Source organism: Schistocerca cancellata, chromosome 1, assembly GCF_023864275.1.
Source record: "Schistocerca cancellata isolate TAMUIC-IGC-003103 chromosome 1, iqSchCanc2.1, whole genome shotgun sequence".
Classification (NCBI taxonomy): Eukaryota; Metazoa; Arthropoda; class Insecta; order Orthoptera; family Acrididae; genus Schistocerca; species Schistocerca cancellata.
In genome coordinates this window covers 217,010,615-217,036,997 of record NC_064626.1, presented here as the reverse complement: position 1 = coordinate 217,036,997, position 26,383 = coordinate 217,010,615, and the positions used below count along the sequence as shown (strand labels likewise).

Here is a 26,383-nt window from a genome sequence, read left to right as displayed (position 1 = left end):
ACCAGGAAGGAATGAAGACTCACAGTCATCACAGTGTAAGTTCAAAAACGTAGCAAAATACCTTTTTTTACATGTGAAATTTTATCATTTTTTCACTTATTACTGGCTGCATTAGTTGCTATAGGTACACTTTCTTCCTAAGTAAGAGAGATTCTTCGATGAATTTTTCGTAGCATACAAACAGTAGTTATAGGTGTATGAAACTCTAGAATTTTCCAATTTTCCAAATCTATTAAAAATTGTGGAAAAAATTGAGATAATTAACTATAAAACATGAATTTTTTCCAAACATGCAGTTTAAAATATAACAGTTCATTCATTTTTTCATAAATTAAATAACTTCTAGGGTTTCATACACTTGTAACTATGGTTTGTATGCTGTGCAAAAGTCATCTTCTCTTACTTAGGAAGAAAAGTGTACCAATAGCAACAAATGCAGCCAGTAGTAAGTGAAAAAATGATGAAATTTCACATATAAAAAAATGTGTTTTGTTACGTTTTTGAGCTTCCACTGCTATGAGTATGAATCCTGAATCCTTCCTTGTCATACTATTAAAGTTTTATGAATTTATTTGTAAAAGTATAGACAGTAGAAATTAAAATGTCCTGTGGTGCCTCTCCTACTCCAAGTCGGCCCGTTTGACGTCCTACCCCCCCTTAAGATATGTTCAAATGTGTGTGAAATCGTATGGGACTTAACTGCTAAGGTCATCAGTCCCTAAGCTTACATACTACTTAACCTAAAGTATCCTAAGGACAAACACACACACCCATGCTCGAGGGAGGACTCGAACCTCCGCCGGGACCAAACGCACGGTCCATGACTGCAGCGCTTTGAACCGCTCGGCTAATCACGCGCGGCTAGGACAAGATATTTCGCACACATACTGCACTCCGTTCAGTAACACATACACACTCATACAACATATACATTCCTCACCCATTCGCAACATTTTAGTTTTTGGCTGGGACAACGTTCTCATCGAAGGACGTTGTCCCAGAAATAAATTAATATTGCTCCTACCGCAGGTTACGATCAAGATTTTCGGGAGGTTGTCCTTGGTTATAAGGCGTATGCCGGATCTGGTAAGCCCCTCCCATTTAATCCCAATTGGGATCCGCTTGTGTGATAACTGACTGAATAAAACTGCGAGTCTTTAATGGGACTTATCTCGAAGCGCACGCTCCACTTCTAGGAGTGGGGAATGAACTGAGTTAAAAAATAAACGAATTAAAATTGATAGTGTCATTAAGTACCAAGAAGCCAATTCACCAAGAGGTCTGCGAGGCGGGAAAAATGGACACATCGCACATCAAAGACGCTTTGATTGTGTCTCGGAGAGGAATAATAATATCTGAACAAATATTTCATACTTGTGATAGTCTTATCGGAATTGCAGCCAGATCTTCAACTCGACATAATATTTCGACGTCCGCGTCATCATCAGCTGAGATGCACTCAGCAGTAACAGTCAGTTGGACTGTCGAAATATAGTGCCAACTTGACTTGAAGACGTGGTTGCAAATTCGGGAAGAATATCACAATATTTTTATTAGATAAAGTCTACAAAATCACAAATATATTATACTTTTAGTAGTGATAATAAGTTGGATATTTGGCCGTTTAGATGACGTATGCCTCACTTTACATTTTTAAAAAGTTATCTTCCATTTTCAAGGTGTATATAGGGGAAACATTTAGTAACCATTGCCAGTCTCAACAGTGATTTCGTTGGAACATACTAAATGTTTCACCTACACGGAGTTGAAGATACCTCCAGAGATTTGTAGTAACTAAATGGCAAAAGTCGAACAATTTATTAGTTTTTTACGAAATTGCTAGTTTGTCAACATTCCATCTTACGAAATTGACAAGTACATCACAATTTTAGTGACGCAGAACCCAGCATCCGAAGTACATGGGTGGTACTCTACTGGATGAAAAATTACAGAGAAATATAGCTCTTCCCATTGACGTAAAGCTGACTACAGCAGCAAGGAACAATTATCTCTTATTTAACACTGGGACTAAGTCTTTTGTTAGAGCTCGCTTCAAGGAAGTGTGCCTAGTAAGAGCATGTATAGATAATGATGATGATGATGAGAAAGGGTTTAAAGGAACTAATCATATTGGTTATAAGGCCCCCATTCACTGGAAATTCATATAAAATGATGTGGACCGAGAAAAGGAGAAGGTTCTTTGACCTTGTAGTCACGGTTGAAATTTTTTTGCGACACTAGGTTAAGTCAGACAATTAACAGTGAGATAAAACTCAGCCAGCTAGAAATTATAACCGGTCAAGGAAAACTGATGATGGTGTGGATGTGGAATTGCCGTAGATGGAGGCTCGCTGCGCCAGACACCTGTGGCGGTAAGAGCATCTTCCACTTCCATCCCATATCAACCGCTGACGGATACAAATGGCTCAAATGGCTCTGAGCCCCATGCGACTTAACATCTGAGGTCATTAGCCCCTAGAACTTAGAACTACTTAAACCTAACTAACCTAAGGACATCACACACATCAATGCCCGAGGCAGGATTCGAATCTTTGACCGTAGCGGTCGCGCGGTTCCAGACTGAAGCGCCTAGAACCGCTCGGCCACACCGGCCGCCCTGAAGGATACACCAGAATGGTCATCGTGTTCAGTAGGACTAAAAGTGACAAAAGGAAGACTGTATCGATTGGAAAGTCAATTAGCTTAAACAGTCAGCTGAATGAAATATGTACATAAAAGTTTAAAAATGCATTTGTAGTTGGGGCATACACAGCAGCGAGATGTACTCAGCATCACGTCTACCTATACGACCGAAACTAGAGGTGCATTAAATGTTGCTGTAAAATTCGCTTTTCCTCACGAAACTTTGTTAGCTGCTATCGCATCGTCCGCAAGTATGTGGCGTAGGGAGGTAGACAAATCGATGAATTGTCTCAGATAGATGAGTAGGCCATACAGTATGAGGAAATGAGCCACTACAGCTCCAAGTGGGGAAGGGGAAGGCGCTTGACGTAAAAGTAACTCCTGGGTAAGTCTGATGTGGCCGATACGTCGTCGGCCCCGTACGATGGGATCTTTCCGAGAGGTTTTGTGGTATCCTTGATTGCTCTCAGCTTGTTGAGGGTCTTGGTGCCCTGCCATTCCGTATCCCAAGGTTTCAAAATTTGACTTCTCAGATTCAATCGGACGTCTATGCATGGTACTCTGAGTTCCAGTTTTTCTCCTGCTGTTGCTTCTTTAGATCATTTGTCAGCGAGTACATTTCCCGGAATACCCACAGGGCTCAGTGTCCAAATGAACGTTATGGTGGTTCCGCAGTTATGGAGGTCAGCTAATGGGTCTTGAATGGTAGTGACAAAGAAGATTCTGCGTTAACACTGAAATATTCCCTGTAAGCAGCTCGTGGAGTAACTATATATTTCGTATGGCTAATAGAATACAGCAGTAAGTAAGTAATAACACAAACAACGTATAAAAACAATGAATGGTCAATATGTTACAGGCAACAAACAATTATTAGATCTAAAAAAGGAAGTAAAACACAAAATACACAAAAATACATAGAAATTATAGTAATAGTATCTAGTAATAGGTTTTTCAGAAGGAAAAGAGTAGACCAGAGTCGTGGTTGTATGTCCACGTCCCTCAGCCAGCCGGGAGCATCTCCCTTCAGGAGGTGCAGCTCCTGCATTGTGCCAGGGAATCTCCTCGTAGGGCAGTCCATTGTGATATGATGTAGAGTTTGTGGATTCCCACAGTCGCAGTTGGGTGAGTCAGTCTGTCCCCATTTGTGCTTCCAGTAATTACATTTACCGTAGCCTGTTCGGATACGATTTAAAGTTGTCCAACATTTTCTGGGAAGACCGAAGCCCTCGGGCCGTACGGTTGGGTCCGAGACTAAGTTAAGGTGATCAGGGTTAGACATATCCCATTCCCGACGCCAGGCTTCGTCGATATCATAATTGTCCTCGATCAGCTGTTGCCCTAATCTCCATGATGGCTTACGGGACTTGAGTCTGTGGCTGGGATTCTTGCAGTCTTCGTGTAAGGGTAGGTCACGGTTGTTAGCGCACTTTTGCCATTCCCTTTTCAGTGCAGATCTTCGCCTTAGGTGAGGTGGGGCTATGTTAGCCAGTACCGGGAGCTATTGGTGGGGCGTCGGTTTAATAGTGCCTGAGGTGAGCCTCATGGCGTCGTTTAGCTGGGTGTCCACCGTTGCTGTATGAGTGCTGTTTAGCGAGACCGGAGCGCAGTATTCAGCCACCGAATATACTAGTGCAAGAGCAGATGTTCTGAGAACTGTGGCGCTTGCTCCCCAGCTACTTCCAGTGAGTTTGTGTAGGACATTATTTCTGGTTTTGATTTTTGCTGCGCATTTGTACAAGTGCTCCTTGTACGTCAGAGATCGGTCCAATGTAATTCCCAGATACTTTGGGAGGGGATTGTAGTTAAGCAGCTGGCCTCTGAACTCTACGTGGGGTGCATAGTTTGCCTGTCTGTTGTTGAGGTGGAAACAGGAGACTTGGGTTTTAGAAGTATTATTTCTGAACCTCCATGTTTCGAAATATTCATCCATTTTGATAAGGTCTTCCTCAATGATTCTTTCGGAATTGTGGAAGTCTTGATGTTGATATGTGAGAGCAATATCGTCTGCATAGATAAACTTAGAAGATGTCTCTGATAGGTCTAATGTATATATATTAAAAAGTAATGGAGCTAGCACGGATCCTTGGGGCAGGCCATCATTTAACCTATATTTCTTGCTTATCTCTCCATCTAGGTGTACTTCAAAAAATCTATTTGAAAGCATATTGTTGATTAGGGTAGCCGTTTTCTTGCAAGGAATAATGCGTTGGAGTTTAAGAATCATTGCCTCCCTCCACACTGTATCATATGCTGACGATAGATCTATGAACACGGCGACTGTCTTTTTCTTCCTTTGAAATCCACTCTCAATATGTGTGGTAAGAGATAATACTTGATCACAGCAGCTCCGACCGGGTGTAAATCCGGCTTGTTCAATAGGAATGAAATTCTCAGCAATGGGTTTTATTCTGTTGAGAATAAGTCTCTCCAATAGTTTGTAGCATACACTTAGAAGAGCTATAGGTCTATAGTCCTCTGGGAGCTTTCCATCTTTGCCAGGCTTAAGAATGGCGACGATCTTGGTTTGTTTAAATAGTGGTGGTAGTGTTTCCGATCGTTGGATGTCATTGTAAAACTGAGTTAGCCACAGTAGCTACAAACCGGAGAGTTCTTTGCTGCCAGAGTTTCGATGTAACGCAGATCCCGTGATAGGGCTGCTAAATCTGGAATGTACACGCTGCATGCACTTCGCAGAGAATGCTTCTAGTTCCCCTTATGTATGCAAGAGCATAACGAACTCGATGTCATTGACTTTCATACCTTCTGTGTAGATGCACTTCGAGTTGGGTCAGTCGTAGAGAACTGAACGGAATGGTGGGGTCTGTATTTTACTTAGGGTCACGGAAGAGGTCCATCAGAATTATAGGACTGCGTGCCTAGACCGACTAGAGGGCGGAGTTGGAGATTCTTGCGTAGAGTCTCAAATAGTACCCCAGCGAGTCTATTTTTAGGCGATGTATAAAATGTCTGAATTGTTGTCTGTGGAAAATGGAAAGGAACTTAAGATACTTCAGCCACTTCGTTGGACAATTTTCACCAATAGCGACGTTAATTTTTCTTCTTTGCCTGATAAATCTTGCTTTTCCAAGTAACTGGTTGAGGTGAGAGTGTATAGTTTTTATCCTGAAGTAATATAGATCACACTGGTAATAGGTTCTTTACTTTGCCACCATTTCTCTTGCCGACAAATTGTGCCGACAAAAATTTCGAGTATTCTGGATCGGTTGCCATTCTTACTAAGACGGTCGGAGAATGGATGAGAGACGCAAACCCATGTATAGCATGTATCCAGAACAGCTCTTCGCTTCAGGAAGAGCCTCTCATTTCCCCGTATGACTCAATCGAATGTACTTACTATTGCTTCGCTAAGTTTGCTGCACTTTCTTTTTACAGGTGTGATTGAGAAGCTGGACTACCTTAAGAGCCTGGGTATAGCGGCGATATGGCTGTCACCCATTTTCAAATCTCCGATGGCTGATAATGGATACGACATTTCGGACTTCCGAGACATCGACCCGACGTTCGGCACCATGGCGGACTTCGAAGCGCTTCTGGAAGCTGCCCACGAGAGAGGTACGATCTAGCAAACTGTTTCTGGAGCCTGTAGCATTCCTGTTCTAGATTAATCTTCTGAAATATGCGTGCCTCTAGAATTGGCTGAAATGCTAACTAACGGAGACGAAGCCATGTGCCTTAATAGAAATTGAGTGAGTCGCAGAAGTGCTTCAGCTGTCCTTCGTGGCACTGTATCGTTAAAAAAGTTGCAGAGGCTATGCAAACATTGTGGCAATGGAGAAACCACTCATGTTTTACAATTGTATTCTGCATGTATGCAGAATAACTACATTTGTATTCAGACTGTTGACTGCCGTCATTTTAAATAAATAACGAGCGGAATTCATTGTAGGCGATTAATTTCTTCTCGTGCTAATAACCTTTCGAGTGGACTAGCTTTGAAACAGGTGAAAGTGTCATTACAGCTGCTGAACATTCTACTTTGTTTATGGTTTCTGTAGTAAGCTGTGTCAACCGTTTTCTGACTATAGGTAACGTTAATTTGAGTGCGGCGTACTTTCTATACTGTATTTTCTCCTTAAACAAGAAAATCCTTTTGCTGTGTGAACACCAAGGTAACGATACACGGTTTGTCCACAATAAGAAGACTCTTTACGCTGACACTGCCAGCAGCGGAGAAAATTGGCTCATATTAGATGATTCTGTTGAGCATTCACTTGATATTTCTTGGTCCTTTAGAACTGCAGTAGAAACTGCTTGTCTACTTCTCACAGCTCTAAATCACATTTCGACTGTTTATTCTTTAGCAGTTTTTAAGATGTCTGAAAAGGTCGTCCCCAGATGAAAATAGGTTTTTCTACTTCACCAGAACTCTATAATTGAAAAGGCACTTTGTCACTCCTGACTTTGTAAATAAAAACACAAGTAATTATGCTAGCAGTGCAAGAGACAGTCAGTGATACATAATACTGCACACTTCTTCTTCCTCCTTCTGTATCCTGGACAAGACACGCTACAAACATGTGAGTGGTCTTCTTATTGTGGACAAGCTTTGAACAGTGCTGCCAACGGTACGTCATGAGCACTCTTCATTGCCGCATTGGACAAAATTTCCGTTATTTTTAACAACGTTCGTGCAATGTCCACCAACTACTTCTAAGGACGACTTAACAATTAATAAAACAATCGTGCCGGCTATGTGCGAACTGTCTTGCATCACCTTCCCTTCTCTCGTGCCCAGAAATCACTTTTCGCATGAAAAGAACTTTCACCCAATAACACCACAGACGTGGTGTTTCATAGCATCGATTTTGGTAATGTTTTTACTGGTTTTAATAAGCCATTAATATTCACCTTTCTCTTGCTAGGCGGTGCACTTATTGAAATTACTGAAAAATTATCCCATTACAAAAGTTGACTGAAATACTGAGAGGACCAAAGTGGGTCAAAAACAAATTAGTATTTTCCATAGCGCAAACTTCAAATCTTGGTTGTTTCTCACTGTGCAGGTATAAAGGTGGTCCTGGACTTCGTTCCCAACCACTCCAGCGACGAGCACGAGTGGTTCATAGCTTCTAGTGATCCAACACACGAGAACTACGAGAAGTACAAGGACTACTACGTGTGGGTAGACGCCAAGGAAGACGGATCAGTGCCCAACAACTGGGTAAGTTACGTCGTGCGTCTTTCTACTCCAGAAGTAAATGGTAATGTTTTGGTATCCTTTGAACATTTTACTACGTAGTTACAACGCTGTGTAAATTAGATATTTAACTGATTTTCACATAAGCTACGAATGTAAAATTGACATTGCAAAATGACAAGAAGACATCAATAGGATTTTTGTATTTTTTTGTTGTTGTGTTTATCGTACGTGAAGTTAAGAACTCAAATACCAGTCAACCAAAGCAGCCCCATGCAACTCTCAAAATTTTTCGAGCAAATCGACTTTGAAGTATTCCCGGCATCTTTAATACCCGAAAATCAGGCCGATTTTTCCAATCGTAAGTCCATGGTAGAATACTTTCCTGCCATGTGGAGGGCCTGGATTCGATTCCTGGCTAATACAAATTTTTTCAACAAAGGTGCATATTCTACGAGCGCTTTCGTGAAGCGTAGAATGTAAAAAATTGATAGCACTCGAGACCGATAATTGCTTAATCACTGATTCGAGTCTCGTTTCGGTAGTTATTATTTTCATTTTTTTCTTTTCGTCGATTTCGAGTACCAGGTTATTTAAATACAAAATTCATCCAATATATGCTAGTTAACACAAGTCTAATCGTCATTTTTATGAAAAACGGACGTCGTATTAATTGTAATTACACGTCGCGCACAAAAATCCTTTTTTCATTGCAAATCGAAATTATTAATTACCGAATTTTTATAAAAGATTGATAGTCAAATTGAAAAAAGCATTACAAATGCAATGCATTTCGTCTTTGTGTGTTTTACACTTCGTGGAATGCCTTGCTAAGCATTCACCTACATTGAAAGAAAAAAATAGGAACACCAAAAAGTAATTAATGTACGGAAATGAATTTTCGGGCATACGTTTGTCTAGGTAACATATTTGACTGATTTACATTGTAACTTCACAGGGTAACGTGAGAGCGAGATAAGCCATTGCAAATGTGAATTCTGGTACATTGATAACCGTTATAACTGCCAGTATGTTGAATGCAAGTATTCAAACGTGCGTGCGTGCGTTGTGTTGTGTATGTGGTGGGTTTCAGTTTACGTGATGTGGAATGGTGTTCCATGCCTGTTGCTCTTGGCCATTTAATACAGGGACGGTTACTGCTGTTTGTGGATGACGCTGGAGTTGTCGTCCGATAATGTCCCATATGTGCTCAACTGGAGACAGATTTGGTGATCGAGGAGGCCAGGGCGACATGTCGACACCCTGTAGAGGATGTTGGATTACAACAGCGGTATGTGGGTGAGCGTTATCCTGTTGGAAAAGCTCGTTGGAATGCTGTTCATGAATGGCAGCTCAACAGGTCGAAGCACCAGACTGACGTACAAATTTGCAGTCAGTGTGCGTCTGCCAGTCACGAGAGTGAGGCGTAGAACATATGAAGTTTGAAAAAATTGATAGTACTCGAGATAATTGCTTTCACTGGTGCGAGTCCCGTTTCGGTAGATATTATTTTCATTTTTTTCTTTTCGTTGAGTTCGAATACCACGTCATTTCAATAGAAAATTCGTTCAATATATGCTAGTTAACACAAGTCCATTCGTCATTTTTATGAAAAACGGACGTCTTGTTATTTGTAATTATACAGGGTGTTACAAAAAGGTACGGCCAAACTTTCAGGAACCATTCCTCACACACGAATAAAGAAAAGATATTATGTGGACATGTGTCCGGAAACTCTTAATTTTCATGTTAGAGCTCATTTTAGTTTCGTCAGCATGTACTGTACTTCCTCGATTCACCGCCAGTTGGCCGAATTGAAGGAAGGTAATGTACTTCGGTGCTTGTGTTGACATGCGACTCATTACTCTACAGTACTAGCATCAAGCACATCAGTACGCAGCATCAACAGCTTACTGTTAATCACGAACGTGATTTTGCAGTCAGTGCAATGTTTACAAATGCGGAGTTGGCAGATACCCATTTGATGTATGGATTAGCATGGGGCAATAGCCGTGGCGCGGTACGTTTGTATCGAGACAGATTTCCAGAACGAAGGTGTCCCGACAGGAAGACGTTCGAAGCAATTTATCGGCGTCTTAGGGAGCACGGAACATTCCAGCCTATGACTCGCGACTGGGGAAGACCTAGAACGACGAGGACACCTGCGATGGACGAGGCAATTGTTCGTGCAGTTGACGATAACCCTAATGTCGGCGTCAGAGAAGTTGCTGCTGTACAAGGTAACGTTGACCACTTGACTGTATGGAGAGTGCTACGGGAGAACCAGTTGTTTCCGTACCATGTACAGCGTGTGCAGGCACTATCAGCAGCTGATTGGCCTCCACGGGTACACTTCTGCGAATGGTTCATCCAACAATGTGTCAATCCTCGTTTCAGTGCAAATGTTCTCTTTACGGGTGACGCTTCATTCCAACGTGATCAAATTGTAAATTTTCACAATCAAAATGTGTGGGCTGACGAGAATCCGCACGCAATTGTGCAATCACGTCACCAACACAGATTTTCTGTGAACGTTTGGACAGGCTTTGTTGGTGATGTCTTGATAGGGCCCCATGTTCTTCCACCTACGCTCAATGGAGCACGTTATCATGATTTCATATGCGATACTCTACCTGTGCTGCTAGAACATGTGCCTTTACAAGTACGACACAACGTGTGGTTCATGCACGATGGAGCTCCTGTACATTTCAGTCGAAGTGTTCGTACGCTTTTCAACAACAGATTCGGTGACCGATGGATTGGTAGAGGCGGGCCAATTCCATGGCCTCCACGCTCTCCTGACCTCAACCCTCTTGACTTTCATTTATGGGGGCATTTGCAAGCTCTTGTCTACGCAACTCCGGTACCAAATGTAGAGACTCTTCGTGCTCGTATTGTGGACGGCTATGATACAATATGCCATTATCGAGGGCTGCATCAGCGCATCAGGGATTCCATGCGACGGAGGGTGGATGCATGTATCCTCGCTAATGGAGGACATTTTGAACATTTCCTGTAACAAAGTGTTTGAAGTCACGCTGGTACGTTCGGTTGCTGTGTGTTTCCATTCCATGATTAATGTGATTTGAAGAGAAGTAATAAAATGAGCTCTAACATGGAAAGTAAGCGTTTCCGTACACATGTCCACATAACATCTTTTCTTTCTTTGTGTGTGGGGAATGTTTCCTGAAAGTTTGGCCGTGCCTTTTTGTAACACCCTGTATATCGCACACAAAATCGCGCCCCAGACCATAGCTCCAGGTGTAGCTCCACTGTCTCTAGCACACGACAGGATGGCTGCAAGCCCTCAACTGGCCTCCTTATAACCAAAATAGGCCATGAACGGCGCTGAGGCAGAACCAGCTTTCATCAGAAAACGAACAGACTTCCCCCTTGCCTGTAACGAGCTCTAGCTTGACACCACTGGAATGCACGCTTACAGGGTCTCTGGCTCGGACCTGCCCTTGAAGTAACAGATTTGTAACAGATCTTTGTGTCGCTGTGGCGCCAACTGCTCCTCATATTGCTGCTGCTGATGCAGTACGATGCTCCAGAGCCATACGCCGAACACTTCTCTCTCGGCAGCGCCACGTGGCGGTCTGGAGCCCGTCTTCTAACGACCATACATTCTCGTGAGCACCATTGCCTGCAATCATGTACATTGGCTACATTCATGCAAAGTCTTTCTACAATATCGCAGAAGGAACATCCAGCTTCTCGCAGCCCGATTACACGACCTAGTTCGAACTCAGTGAGGTCTTTGTCGCCTAAAACGCATTCTTTACTAACCTCAGCTCACTACGTCCAGTCTCAAAGGTAACTAACGGTCACGACTGTTACAGCGTGTATTTAAAGCGAACGTAGTGGCACTAGTAGCGCAACTTTTATGCGACCGGCGCGAAATTGAATGATCATCATCTTTCAGATGTAGAAACATGCCTACCAACTTGTTGTATGTCGCACAACTCATTTCTGGTGTTACAATTTTTTTTGGTCAGTGAATGGCGAAAATGTTTGGATAAGCCAGAAATCGTATCAAGCAGTTTGTCATGGCTGGCGAGCATTCTGCCACAACAGCACGCTGCTTGTCGAAAAATTAACCTTACGTTACGCTATTAATGGTACTACAAAAGCTTCAAAGTCAACTGTCTTGAGCATTTTTGAGAGGTACGTGAAAATGCTTTGGTTGACTGATATTTGAGTTCTGAACTTCACGTACCATAAATATAAAAAAATTACAAAAATCCGATTGGAACGTGCCCTCTTTGTGATTGGTAAGAAGAGAAAGTTGCCAGAATGAGATTTTCACTCTGCAGCGGAGTGTGCGCTGATACGAAACTTCCTGGCAGATTAAAACTGTGTGCCCGACCGAGACTCGAACTCGGGACCTTTGCCTTTCGCGGGCAAGTGCTCTTCCAACTGAGCTACCTTCCAGGCTGTGGCTAAGCCATGTCTCCGCAATATCCTTTCTTTCAGGAGTGCTAGTTCTGCAAGGTTCGCAGGAGAGCTTCTGTAAAGTTTGGAAGGTAGGAGACGAGGTACTGGCAGAAGTAAAGCTGTGAGTACCGGGCGTGAGTCGTGCTTCGGTAGCTCAGTTGGAAGAGCACTTGCCCGCGAAAGGCAAAGGTCCCCAGTTCGAGTCTCGGTCGGGCACACAGTTTTAATCTGCCAGGAAGTTTCGTAAGAAGAGAAAGTTGTCTCATGTGAGGATGTAACGAGTATGACTCTCGAATGTAGTGGCTTGATGCGGTGTATGACTTCTCCGTTTAACCTTGGAGAATGATTGTGATGATTGTTTATACAAGAGAATTCTAAGTTTATTTAGCTATGGAGATTATGGAATTTTATACAAGTATATAAGTCTGGCGAACGTGACACCCTCGTCTGGTGAAATAAATGTCATCAGGAATGTCACGTGTTCTCGATTCATGCGGCATTGGCGTACAGTCTTATGAGAAGGAATTCCACTGTGTCTCCTCGCCACGCTTGCAAAACATTGGCGATGAAATGTTGTGATGCACTAGCAATGGGCTAGAATCAGCTGAGATCCGACGAGCAACGCTGGCCGATATCAGCGAGCTGAAAGTGGGTATAAAAGAAATAGTTGGTAATTTAGAAGATATTGCCTCGTAGCAGCGTGCCATGACTGCGCGTTAGTTAGATCTCATCCAGTTATAAAGTATGATTCAGGAGATGACGTTTCCTTTCCCCATGGATGACGGAGAAGGGTAACTGTTACGGACCCTGTTCTGGGAACGAGTGAGTCGAAAGTTATAAGCGAAAATCTTTCTGGTACATCTGACAGTGGATTACATCTATCGGTGCTGTTGTTTGTTAGGCTGCAGGATAGGGAACTTCCACATGTGGTACATGGAGATAGCATGCCACTCTCTCACTTTAACAACGTTGTCAGTCAGGAGAACATTCATATTTTACGGTATGATCTCAGTGTTCCACGGTTATACATTTGCTATGCATGGTTAACGAAACTTTCTACATGAGGGAATAGTGTGCAGAATGCTCTTGTAACTGCATATATAGGAGGGAGGGGGGCGGGGTGAAGCAGAGGCGATCAAGAACACTGATAGAGATGAATTGGCGGCCATAAACACTGAGCGCAGTGACCTGGCTGTACATGTGATTCTGGGAAACAGTGTTCAGTTGTTCTTACCTGAGGAGGGACTTCTGGCCACAGCTCTCTCCGACTTTCACTTAGGGTCGGATAAAGGGCGCCAGTTCGCAAAACATTTTATCTGAGCCTGGCGGCAGTCCGTCATCGAAGACAGCCAGATGGTTGAAAGTGGATGGAGAAAGACATTTAAGATAGACTGCTGTAACCTGAGTTTTTGTGCAAACGGTGGGAAGATCATAAAACTCTGTGCGTTCTCACGTTAGAAGCCGGGACAACATGGACAGAGCGGCTGGTGTATGTGTCTAGCGGAGGTAGGACCGTAACCTCCCACCCTCGACGCCAGGAAGTCGCCAGAGTATTTTAGTGAGCGGCAAAAACATAAATCTCATGGGCACAACTGTCTTTCAGAAATTGGTAATGGTCAGCCCAGAAAAATTAAATCATTCCATAAATGAGGGACTGTGGTCCCGTCCAGGCAGATGTTTTCTGCTAAAATATGGCAGTACCCATCGTGAGGTCGACGCCTCCCTGGTCTAAAATCTTCTTTTTCCATACAAGAGAGATTTGGGGTCGCTGATTGGCTCCTCTCAGGATATGCAAAGTAGAGGCTTGCTCCCACGGCATGGGAACACCTGTGTTGTGCCTGGATTGGCTACCAGGCTAACATAACAGTCAAGAGGGGAGATTCAATGAATAGAGCATAGTTCGATTGGTTTGTGCAATGTGGATCGGTTTCGTTTTGCTAATTCTGCTCCTGTACCGACGCTTGGTCGAAAGTGGTTGTGGTTCTTTGGGTCTCTTCTTCTGGTCGTCCCCTGGTGGAGAACTTCCAATCTTTCCCTAGTGGGTGAGACTTGTGGTCTGTGTCTTGTGATAAACTAACAGCCTGTGTCAGTTCCACCTGTACTGACAGTAGAACTGCACATCTTCTTGGACATGTCGTGTGTCACGAGGGTGAACTTATTCGTCCTGAGTCGGCCGTCTGAAGTCTGACAATTCCAGCATGCACCATCATGTCTTTGAGTCAAATTGGTTTGGCCACACCAGCGAACGAGTGCACCTCACACTGAAATCTGCAGGGGTTTCAGATCTCTGACAGGGAAGTTTTCCCGCGTTCTGATAATCAGAACGCCAGACCCCGTAGTTCGCGTATTTTCGTGGGCGCTTCAGAACATTACAGCTTCTGCAGCGACCACTCCTCGGCCACACTGCCCCGTTTTTTTCCCATCCTGAATCAAGGTGAAAGGGTAAAATACTGCTTCACCGACGAAGGGTTGTTAAATGATATTCACAGCGCCGTGTTCTCAGGTGAACCACAGTTTCTGGTATAGAGCTGGGCCTCACAGTGGGTTCATGAAAACCTATTGAGATAGCGTTGTGAAAGGAATTAAGCCAGGGGAAAATTTGCATAACTTCCGCCCTATGTATCCTTTGGCTATCAAACACCATTCCTTATCTAATTTGTGTATGTCATTTCTATGTAAGCTTCAGCAGCCAGTTGTAGTTACTAAAGGTAGAACTTGTCAGAATTTAGTAAACTTAAATACGCCACTCTTCTCATTCAGACTCACTCAACTATTCACTGTTTTTGTTTTATTGTAGTGGAACATGAATAGCTTCACTCAGAGATATATTTACGATTAAAGCGAGTGAAGGCTTGCAGTATCGACCAAAACAAGGAAAAAGTCTAGTACACATCGGCTCTAAAATGAATACCTTAAGAGCTATGAGCACTTCACCTTTGCTATTGTATCATTGGTGCTCATACTTACTGGGCATCTTTTTTACACTCGCTGCCGGCTACCATTCAGCAAGCTGGAACTGAGTAAATTTTTTTATCGTTGTGGCCCATGCAATCTCTTCCAAAAATATGAAAACCGAAGAGTTTGCAGGGGGCTCTTCACATTGGAGAGCGTTGTCCAGCTAGATTATGTGATCGTGTAAAGTAAGCTCCGTTGCCTCCTGCGTCACGTCCCACGGAAGCTTGTGAACGTTAACTGATTAACGAAGTAGTCAACTTATAGTTACTCATTCGAGTACTTGATCTATGACAGCGATTCGAAATTCCACTGTGTATCTTTCCTCATACGCACATTCCATTTCGAGGCTTGTGGCTTCGTCTTCAATGTCTATATGACAGCCTTACATGAGGATGAACATTTCTTACAAGCCACATTTTCAGGAAATTTCGTGGAATGGCTGTCTGTAGAAACGACGATGACCAATGTTAAATCTCTGTGATATGTACAGTTGAGGGGGGTACTGAAAGTTGTACACGAGGTAATGTACTGAACACAACTGACACAACTGACTCAACTGTTCTCTGCGATTTGCAGCCCAACCAGTTCGACCAGCAGACGGCGTGGGAGTGGAACGACGCCCGCCAGCAGTACTACCTGCACCAGTTCCACATCAAGCAGCCCGACCTCAACTACAGGAACCCTGCGGTCCTCGCCGAAATGGAGGTACCCACACCGTCTCTTTCTTTCTTTGCGGACTCTTGTCCCCAAATATTTACTCTTCTGCAATATGAGAAACCTGGATGTTCTTCAAAGTGGAGACGAATGAGGTACTAGAACTACAATCATGTAAAACTGTGCGCCTCACTGTTAAAAAATTTGGTAAAATATTTTAGAACTATGTAAATTCATACAGGTTTATATTTCAGTGGATTACAAATTTTCACGGACTTATCGAAAATACTATGGTGCACACAAAAAACTTAATTTGAGTCCAGTAACAAGTTATTGTAATGGCGGCTGATTGGTAGTGACTAGTATGAATCTATTATGAAGTATCATGTACATAACGATAAATAAGGAACCAAAACATGTATACAGGGTGTTTGGAAATTCCAGTTATAAACTTCTGGGGCTTGTAGACGGGAGTGAGTACGTAATATTTTGAATTGGAACCGATGTTTGGGAACGTACTGTTTTCGTTCTGCGACGGTTCCAATCAGATGTTTCACTCCTCCACTTCTGTTTGAGGAATCGAATGAGACATAATACAGAAAATTATTAGGTAACAGTTCGAAAGGAAACGTAACGAGACATACATTTATCACTTACGCACACATGTTTGTATCAATACTTAAACACTACGTGGTTACATGGTTACATTATTCCAAAACAAAAAGGAACTCAGCATACCGTTCGCACAGAGCAGTACTGATGCATTAAAACAACGGTTGGCGGCTACCATTTTTCTTACAGACACTGTAACTACGAAGTACGTTCTGATACACCCTCTCCGAGCTACCTGGTGCCGGTTTCTAGGGTAACTGCCAGAACTCGTGCCAGCAGATCTTCGTCTGCATCTACAGGAGACGTTAAGTGTCCTCAGGCGACCGTATGACGTAGTACACATCACCCTGTCTGCCCTACTGCATACCAGGACAAGCAACGCTGAGACTTTTCTCTTTCCCTCAGCAGACGTGAAGGCGTTACATATCTGAATTTAAATTCCTATTCAAAATATTCTCCACTTATTCCCCTGTACAAGTCCTAGAAATTTATAACGACAATTTCCAAACATTATGTATAATAGATTCTAGAGAGTCTTAAGATAGCAACAGTCTTTTTAGTGCATGCGTTCCCACTTTTCTTTCTACAATTTAAAGACTTTTGCGTCTGCCACTTGCCGCCGATTATTAAAAGAAGAAAGAAACCAGACAATAATAACAAGTAAATTTGTGTGAAAAGAATCACTGATGAAAAATTCTCTGCTTGCCAGTCGAGTGTCAGGTTCGTCTTGGAGCAAAGTTTAGACAAATTTCATACTATTATCATCATCATTGTCATCATTATCAGCTTCGCGTACAGCGTTGAGCGTTTCACCTGAAGATGACTAGTAATTAACTTGTAAAATGGTAGTTTCAAGACTAAACTGTTACTCGACTGATACAAGAGAAATGATTTCCTCGCTGAAATTTGCCAAGAAAGCAAGCCGTATCAAACACTGTATTCTTTTCCCTTTCACCTTTTGATCTTTTCACGTATTGCTATTATTTTTCCTATTCAGTTGAATTACTTTGCACATTGTAGTTATCATACTGTGCACGGGCACAAATTAAGCCTGAGTGCCCCAATAACTTCAGCTAGCATTTGAGAAGTTGCGGGAAAAACTAGGAGTCTGGAATAGCTTTATAACGGGAGAAGAGCATCTCAGAAACCGAGGTTTTATGTGCCGACTTCTTTGATTTGCAAAGTTTATGTGTACCGTATGAATATCAGGAGTTCAGATGGAAACCCAGTTCTAAGCAAAGAAGGGAAAGCAGAAAGATGGAAGGAGTATATAGAGGGTGTATACAAGGGCGATGTTCTGGACGACAATATTATAGAAATGGAAGAGAATGTAACTGAAGATAAAATAGGAGACATGATACTGCGTGAAGAGTTTGACAGAGCACTGAAAGACCTTGGTCGAAACAAGGCCCCTGGAGTGGACAACATCCCATTAGAACTACTGACAGCCTTGGGAGAGCCAGGTCTAATAAAATTCTACCATCTAGTGAGCAAGATGTGTTAGACAGGCGAAATACCGTCAGTCTTCAAGAAGAATATAATAATTCCAATCCCAAAGAAAGCAGGTGTTGACAGATGTGAAAATTACCGAACTATCAGTTTAATAAGTCACGGCTGCAAAATACTAACGCGAATTCTTTACAGACGAATGGAAAAACTGGTAGAAGCCGACCTCGTGGAAGATCAGTTTGGATTCCACAGAAATGTTGGAACACGTGAGGCAATACTGACCCTACGACTTATCTTAGAAAATAGAGTAAGGAAGGGCAAACCTACGTTTCTAGCATTTGTAGACTTAGAGAAAGCTTTTGACAACATTGACTGGAATACTCTCTTTCAAATTCTGAAGGTGGCAGGGGTAAAATACAGGGAGCGAAAGGCTATTTACAATTTGTACAGAAACCAGATGGCAGTTATAAGAGTCGAGGGGCATGAAAGGGAAGCAGTGGTTGGGAAGGGAATAAGACAGGGTTAGAGCCTATCCCAGATGTTATTCAATCTGTACTCTGAGCAAGCAGTAAAGGACACAAAAGAAAAAATCGGAAGAGGAATTAAATCCATGGAGAAGAAATAAAAACTTTGAGGTTCGCCGATGACATTGTAATTCTGTCAGAGACAGCAAAGGACCTGGAAGAGCAGCTGAACGGGATGGACAGTGTCTTGAAAGGAGGATATAAAATGAATATCAACAAAAGCAAAACGAGGATAATGGAATGTAGTCGAATTAAATCGGGTAATGCTGCGGGAATTAGATTAGGAAATGAGACGCTTAAAGTAGTAAATGAGTTTTGCTATTTGGGGAGCAAAGTAACTGATGATGGTCGCAGGAGAGAGGATATAAAATGTAGACTAGCAATGGTAAGGAAAGCGTTTCTGAAGAAGAGAAATTTGTTAACACCGAGTATAGATTTAAGTGACAGGGAGTCGTTTCTGAAAGTATTTGTATGAAGTGTAGCCATGTATGGAAGTGAAACGTGGACGATAAATAGTTTGGACAAGAAGAGAATAGAAGCTTTCGAAATGTGGTGCTACAGAAAAATGGTGAAGATTAGATAGGTAGATCACATAACTAATGAGAAAGGTATTGAATAGAAATGGAGAGAAGAGAAATTTGTGGCACAACTTGACTAGAAGAAGGGATCGGTTGGCAGGGCATATTCTGAGGCATCAATGGATCACCAATTTAGTATTGGAGGTCAGCGTGGAAGGTAAAAATCGTAGAGGGAGACCAAGGGAAGAGTACACTAAACAGATCCAGAAGGATGTAGGCTGCAGTAGGTACTGGGAGATGAAGAAGCTTGCACAGGATAGAGTAGCATGGAGAGCTGCATCAAACCAGTCTCTGGACTAAAGACCACACACACACACATGTGTACCGTTTTTGTCCAGTACGATCCGTGGGTGACCAGCCAAACGTCTGCCCTGACTGACTGAATACTGGGCGTTTTCAGGACGTGCTGAGGTTTTGGCTGGACAAGGGCGTCGACGGCTACCGCATGGATGCGGTGCCGCATATGGTAGAGAAGGCCGGCTTCCCAGACGAGATCCCGGGCGACCCTGACCAGCCATACAAACATCAGCCGGAGACCTATGTCATCATACAAGAGTTCCGCTCCGTCGTCGACGAGTATGATGACAGGTAAGCCACCATCCCCTATTGCTCGTGATGTTCTTGTACCCGGGGTGCCTAAAAACTCCTTTATTGCACCCTACACTGAAATAAAAAGTCTAGGATTCAATCCCCGGTTAGCCCTAGAACTTTTTCCATGTGTCACTTACCAATTAGCTTCTGTCTCGAGATCTTAGGCCGACGATTGTTTAACGAATTTCCTGTCGTTTAGCCAGGCACTTGTGCTGGTAAAAGGTCAGGAAATTCATTAAAAGGAGTTGGCCCAAGATCGGAGACAGTGGCCGAGAGGCAATACGCCAGCAAGTGGCCACGCATGTTACAATAGTTTTTAATCACTTACCACTTCTTTCAAGTGGTTGTGGTGGCCCAGTAGCTCGCTAGACTGCGGCATGGAGGTCATGGGTTCGATCATCGATGGAGTGACGATCTTCCCCTCGTTCCATTCCCTCCAGGACGGCCCCGGACCCACTGAGCTGGTTATGAAATGAATACAGGGGTTCTTTCTCGGGGGGGGGGGGGGGCAAAAAGTGGCTGGGCGATGGGCCCTCCACCCTCCCTCTCCTAGTGCCGTGGCGAAGAATGGCTGCCGGCCGCTGTGGCCGAGCGGTTCTAGGCGCTTCAGTCTGGAACCGCGCTGCTGCTACGGTCGCAAGTTCGAATCCTGCCTCGGGCATGGGTGTGTGTGATGTCCTTAGGTTAGTTAGGTTTAATTAGTTCGAAATTCTAGGGGACTGATGACCTCAGAGCCATTTGAACCATTTTAAGAACGGCTGACCTCTGTCTGCACTCAGGCCAAGAGCCTGGTTATGGACTTGTGCAACAGACTTTACCTTACCACTTACTTCATCGCTGGGTATGTTAATGTTACAATTGCCGAGATGCCCCTTGCTTCGCAGTATACACGTTAAATTTGAAACACGTTGCTTCTTTCCGCACGGAGCTGTTTGTAAGTGAGCAAGTGCACCCCTCGCCACATTGTTGGTTTTCGAATATATCCAAAGGTGACATGTCTGGCTGACTGCCACGGCTATCTCTGAGCCGCCTAGCGTGTTCATGAGCTTAAGGATTCTGATATGTGGGAATCAATCACGGCGCTCGTCGCGAAAATTTTAATATGAGCCAACATGGTGGCAATTGGAAGCGTATCTGGTGCTAGTTATCGTATTGTGCCACGAAGACATAGATCTGTAGTTTCAACATGCTTCTTCATATGGGTGAGATCGCTCATGCTCCTGGCTTAATCTGTATATTTCATGTGTGTTCCTTCAGTTTCTAGCAGATCTTATTGTTCGATTGTTGTTTATGCAGAGTAAATTCTCGCACCGCGTGTAGGTTTAAAGGGTAATGAAAGCCAGAATTTCTTCGTGACCTCTTCGAAACCACACGGCCAAGTAGACAGAGATATCCAGTTAGTGGCAGTGGTGACCCCCCCCCCCCCCCCCATCCCCCACCGTTCTTCCCCTCTGCCTGTTTCTTTCTGTCATCTAATAGTAGGGAAAGCGCTTTCGTTGCAGTATGTTTGTTTCTGTTAAGTGATTAAACAATTAATGAGTTTTTGCAAGACCTGAGGCCAATATGAGGTTGCCTACCCTATAATATTAGAATATCTTTCTACCAAAATTTTTGTTTGTCTTTTCATTGCATTAAAAGGGGTCCTTTGTTTCGCAATTCAACCACGAGGCTTTATTTGTTTGCAACAGTACTGAGTTTCCTCATAGGACCTTTTTCCATTAAACGATTATGCTTCATAAGAAAGGGACGTGCCTTGATTTTCCACGTCTTACTTCGCCACACACCCTTCTTCTATCTGTTTACAGTACAGTACTGTAGATAAGTGACGTCATGTGGTTTGCTGTGTATGCAGGTCGGAACAACAACATCATTACATCAGTCTTCCAATACAAATCTTGTCATTACTTGTGGGTTTTAAATGTTGCCCTAGATGCTCAGGTTCAGATTGTACAGGGGGAATATACATTTGTCTTGCAAAATTTTCGTGTACAAGATGAGGCCCATCACACATCTATTAATTAATGCAACCGTAGACCTGGCTACGACTTGTTAATTGGTTTCCTTCAGAATCCTTTCAGTGACATTTCCACTATGCTTGCAAAAGCACCACCGTTGTCACTAAACCTTACAAATCGGATGATATCAACTGGATGGTTTGAAATCAGGGTGAAACCCATTTCAAAACTTCAGTTGAAAATGTAGCTCAGTTTTTCAACATGACTATACGCTTTCAAATTGTACTCCACACTACGGCTACGTAAGTCAGTTTGAGGTTGGCAAGGTTATATTATGCCCAATTGGCCCCTGCCTAGCTAAATAAGCACAATGTTAATACCAGCCTTCGGGTTAAGAACTGGATTACCTTACACTATTATACTGGGAGTTCAGCAACGTCAGCTGATAAAGCGCATCAATACCAGGTATGTGTACACTACATTTTAACTGAACGCGTTTTATATCAAAATACGAGGGCTGGAACCGACTTACCAGATGATCTGCCTTCTATTTCATGAGACAATGAATTGAACGTGGTTCGTGGTTCATCATTCTATGTGGTATCTCACTTTATGCATAACTTCTTAGGTAAAAGATTTTAATGTTTTTCCAGGGCGATGGCTTCATCTTTTATTTACCCATTGATCAACCAGGCACTGTTCTCCTTCCGTTAGTCTGTGTTTTTTAACCATACAATGACTATAGATATATCATTATATCTTGCGTATGAGACCGTGTGTGAAAATGGGTGTGCAGGATGGCTGAGAGTTACATTTTGTGTTTTACCTGTTGATGCATAATTTAAAAAAAAATCCGTTTCTACTTAATTTAGAAAGGTTGCTGATGACCTCGCTGTTGAGAGCCCTCTAGATACCACCATCACCAGTTTCAGCAAAAGACTCTGTCACTCCTGACAGTGCATGGTCCTTCAGTACAGCATTTTACCTGTTGACACCGTCGACACAGCTAATCGAAAAACATAAAATGTGAATATGCCAGGGAATAAAAATTTTTGTAACAAATACAAGATTACAACAAATGACTGAAGTGATTTCACAGATTTTTTGTAGGTACATTGTTTAATATATTTTCACTGGACTTTGCAGACACTAGAAAAACTGAAAAAGCTTATTATTGATATACTACAAGTACTCCATATGTGCCCCTTTTACTGATTATGCTGACAAGGCGATAAACATATTCTTCCCATGTTCGACGCAGCATGTCCCATCAGCCTGCTCAAAAGCACTTGCCGCGAACTCGTAGTTTGGTAGGTTTGTTGGCAGAAGAAGCGTAAACGCTGAATATTTCACATAACCCCACACAAAAACATCGCATGTGGTTATGTCTGGAGAGCGTGGAGGACAAGACATGAATTGCTCACCATTATACTCATGACGACCGCTCCTTAGGCTGCTTAGTTTCCCGTTTAAGAATTCACGAACATCATGCTGGAAGTAGGGTGGAGTACCATTCTGTTGGCAGATGAAGCCCACATTGTCGGTATTCAGTTGCGGCATGAGCTAATTTTCCAGTATGTCCAGATACACGTGTCCTCTATCGGTCTTCTCGCAGAAGTAAAAGGGACCGTAAACCTTAAGTTCGTAAGACTGGAGTTAGTACGTTCGACTCATTGGTAATTGTTATTCGTCAATATGTTATACACTATTGATGTGACTGCGTTTTTATCTCAGCATGCCATTTTTCGGCGTCTAAATACCCCCAGCTGCCCACTCGAGGCAGAAATCTGAAGTGCAGCTACAAATATTGAGTTTTTGTCTAAGAATGTTGGGTTTTGTGACAATATGTCAATTAATGTAGGTAATAGTGAATTTATGAAATCGTTTCAGTCATTTTTAATAAACTTGTGTAGTAATAATGGTAGTGTCTAAAGGATAGAAGTGTATATTTCATCAAATGTTCCTTTCAATGGTCCTGTTAGACGTTGAAAAGTCCGGGTTTGAGGGTGTATTGCTCAGGACCTCCAGACTGAATTGACACAGCTGTTCAGTTTGTTTAAATTTTTCAAATCGTTATGTAAATGCATATTACTCTTTGCTGGCTACCTCGATCACACTTAAAATCGATATAAATAGCCGGTTAACTCATAAATATTGCTCGTAAACACAAAGCACATTTTACGATTAAAATTCCTATCATTAGCCGCGATAAAATACAAATATTTGAATCTGTTAATTGCTGTGATTACGTGAAAGAAACGACAGCTATGAGACGCGTAGGAATCAGAACTCTGTATTCCGGCTTTCATGAATAGTGAACCAATAGCACCAACCGGCCACGCATAATAGACTTCACGAAACGTACTTAGCTGCATCCACACGATACAGACGTTCCCCCTTGGAGCTCTGAGGCATCTAAGGTGCTGTCATAGGGAAAACGAATGTCATGTTCAACGATGCTGTCAGTAAGTGTCCCAGATCAGATGACAGTGTAGGATGTTGGTTGATCTTCCAGGACGATGATGACCGAGGCCTACGGCACGGTGGACCAGATTATGGGTTACTATGGTAACGCGACCAATCCAGGGGCTGACTTCTCCTTCAACTTCGTGCTCATCACCGACCTCAACGCCGAATCCACTGCTGAGGACTTTGTCGAGATCATCGGTAACTGGATCGATGTTGTCAACCAGCGTGGAGTGTGGTCCAATTGGGTGGTACGTTAATTCTTGTGATTGCTTCCTGTGTTACGATGTGTTTTGTGTTCCTCTTTAGCTAAGAACGACATACCTTACGGTACAGGCATAGAGCGATGTAAGTTGCATTGGCGGCTTGACAGTTAACTTTTGTATTTACAGTTTCCAAATAGCGAGTACAAACCGAAAACCCATGTAGTGAAAGTAACTTGACTGGGTTCGTACCTGTCACCACAGATGAATATTACTTTGCTACCGTTTAGCCTAATAACAGCATATGTCTGTGTGTGGAAGAATTAAAAAAAATTTCGAGTCTCTCTCACCCTTGTTTCGCGAATCTCAAGACAACACCTCTCCGAGCTGTAGGACACATTCGCTATGTACAACTTTGGAGGTAAACTAATTATTCACAGTGAAATGTTCAAGTTGTATTTAGCGTAATTTGACTGTTAACACGAAGGATAGACTAACAGAAAGAGAGACCCATATTGAAGTTTTTTTTATTTAAAAAAGACAAATGGAGCAATTGTAATTTGTATAGTGCTTGAATGCCCTATAATTACTGTAGTTACTGAAAGAACTACACCAAACTGAAACCATTTCCCAGAATTTTTTTCACTATGTCTTGTTCAGACGTGACGCACGAGACATGTTATTCAGTCTGTTACAAATAACTGAAACAGGTGAGTAGTTTTATTTTAGTCTCACTGTTCTTCGTGCCCTAGCCGATGAGGTGTTTTAACAGTTAGAAAACCTGGCAGGCTCACACTCACAGAGTAAGCGATTGAATTACTGGTCAAATGGCTCCAGTTGCATCCATTGTGTTACTGCAGTCATCTAGGTTTAAAATGAATTCCTTACCTCGAAGGATATGTAGCCACATTTCTCATGATCGGTGACATGGTACACGGTAAACTGTCTATTTCGCTACGTAGGGTGATTCAAAACGTTGTGCACAAATTGAAGGAGGCAATAGAAGAGTTGAAAAAGAACAACTTTGGAACGGTGTTGGCTTGTGCAAGCTTTGGAATGTCAGAAACAACGACAATCAGTGTACATGCGCGTTACATCCAGCAGGGACAAAGTACCGTTTACCTGACAACGATGTACATTACAGAAGGTGTTCAAAATGGCCGGCCGAGATGGCCGAGCGGTTCTAGGCGCTACAGTCTGGAACCGCGCGACCGCTACGGTCACAGGTTCGAATCCTGCCTCGGGCATGGATGTGTGTGATGTCCATAGGTTAGTTAGGTTTAAGTAGCTCTAAGTTCTAGGGGACTGATGACCTCAGCAGTTAAGTCCCATAGTGCTCCGAGCCATTTGAACTATTTTTGTTGAAAATGGCGACCACTACATTCAGTACAGGCGTAGCGTCTTCGCAGAAAATTCTGGCGTAAACACTAGAAATCGTAGGAACCTCATCAACTCTTGAATTACCCGGGTGTGAAGTGCTTCTTCGTTGAGAACTGATGTCACGCGACTTGTGATATGACGCAATACTAAAAAGTCAAGAGGTGTCAGATCAGGGGAGCGACGCAACCATACTTCTGGTTACATAGGCATCTGATTATGCATACTAAGTGATTAGTCCACTGAGTTTAAGGAGCGTTTGCATTGAATGCCGCTGCTGTTCCTAACACTCGGGGTTACTTTCAAGATCAAGAGTTCCTATTCCAATGTCGTATTTCGAATCCTCCTCCAATTTGTGAAGAACCTGTAGAATCACCCTGTGTAATTGTATCTACTGCACATTGCATAAGAAAATGATAGCGACAAACTTCGAGGGGCTGTAGAGCGTGCCTTGAGGAACAAATTGAGGATGGAAATACATGTCTAGAAACGTCACTGAAATAGGTTACAGAGCATCGAATTTATAGGGGCCAACGTTTGCGTGGATTCTTTCGACGCCGTCTAGTAACCTGAATGCCTTCGGACCCACTGCAAGGAATTCTGCTTACTGTTCGTTGGCGTAAAATTTGAAGGTCCCTGCCGAATGGGGGGGGGGGGGGGGGGGGTGTTGACGTAGACAGCTGACTGCTATATCTTTGATGTCCTTCACCGTCGTCGAATGAAGTTTCCGGACATGGGTTGCTACCGTAAGTTCTTTTTTCCCTCAAGACATATTCAA

The 26,383-nt window shown here is 42.9% G+C and overlaps 1 protein-coding gene across 1 annotated transcript in view; it reads left to right on the top strand.

Moving 5' to 3' along the window:
• LOC126169274 (maltase 2-like) overlaps positions 1 to 26,383 on the top strand; it is a 37,228-nt gene that overhangs the window by 1,938 nt on the left and 8,907 nt on the right. The window contains exons 2-6 of the mRNA XM_049920629.1: positions 6,040 to 6,219; positions 7,671 to 7,828; positions 15,773 to 15,901; positions 19,414 to 19,601; positions 24,075 to 24,276. Of these exons, the coding sequence (XP_049776586.1) occupies positions 6,040 to 6,219; positions 7,671 to 7,828; positions 15,773 to 15,901; positions 19,414 to 19,601; positions 24,075 to 24,276 (857 nt within the window). The remainder of the gene's footprint in view (positions 1 to 6,039; positions 6,220 to 7,670; positions 7,829 to 15,772; positions 15,902 to 19,413; positions 19,602 to 24,074; positions 24,277 to 26,383) is intronic.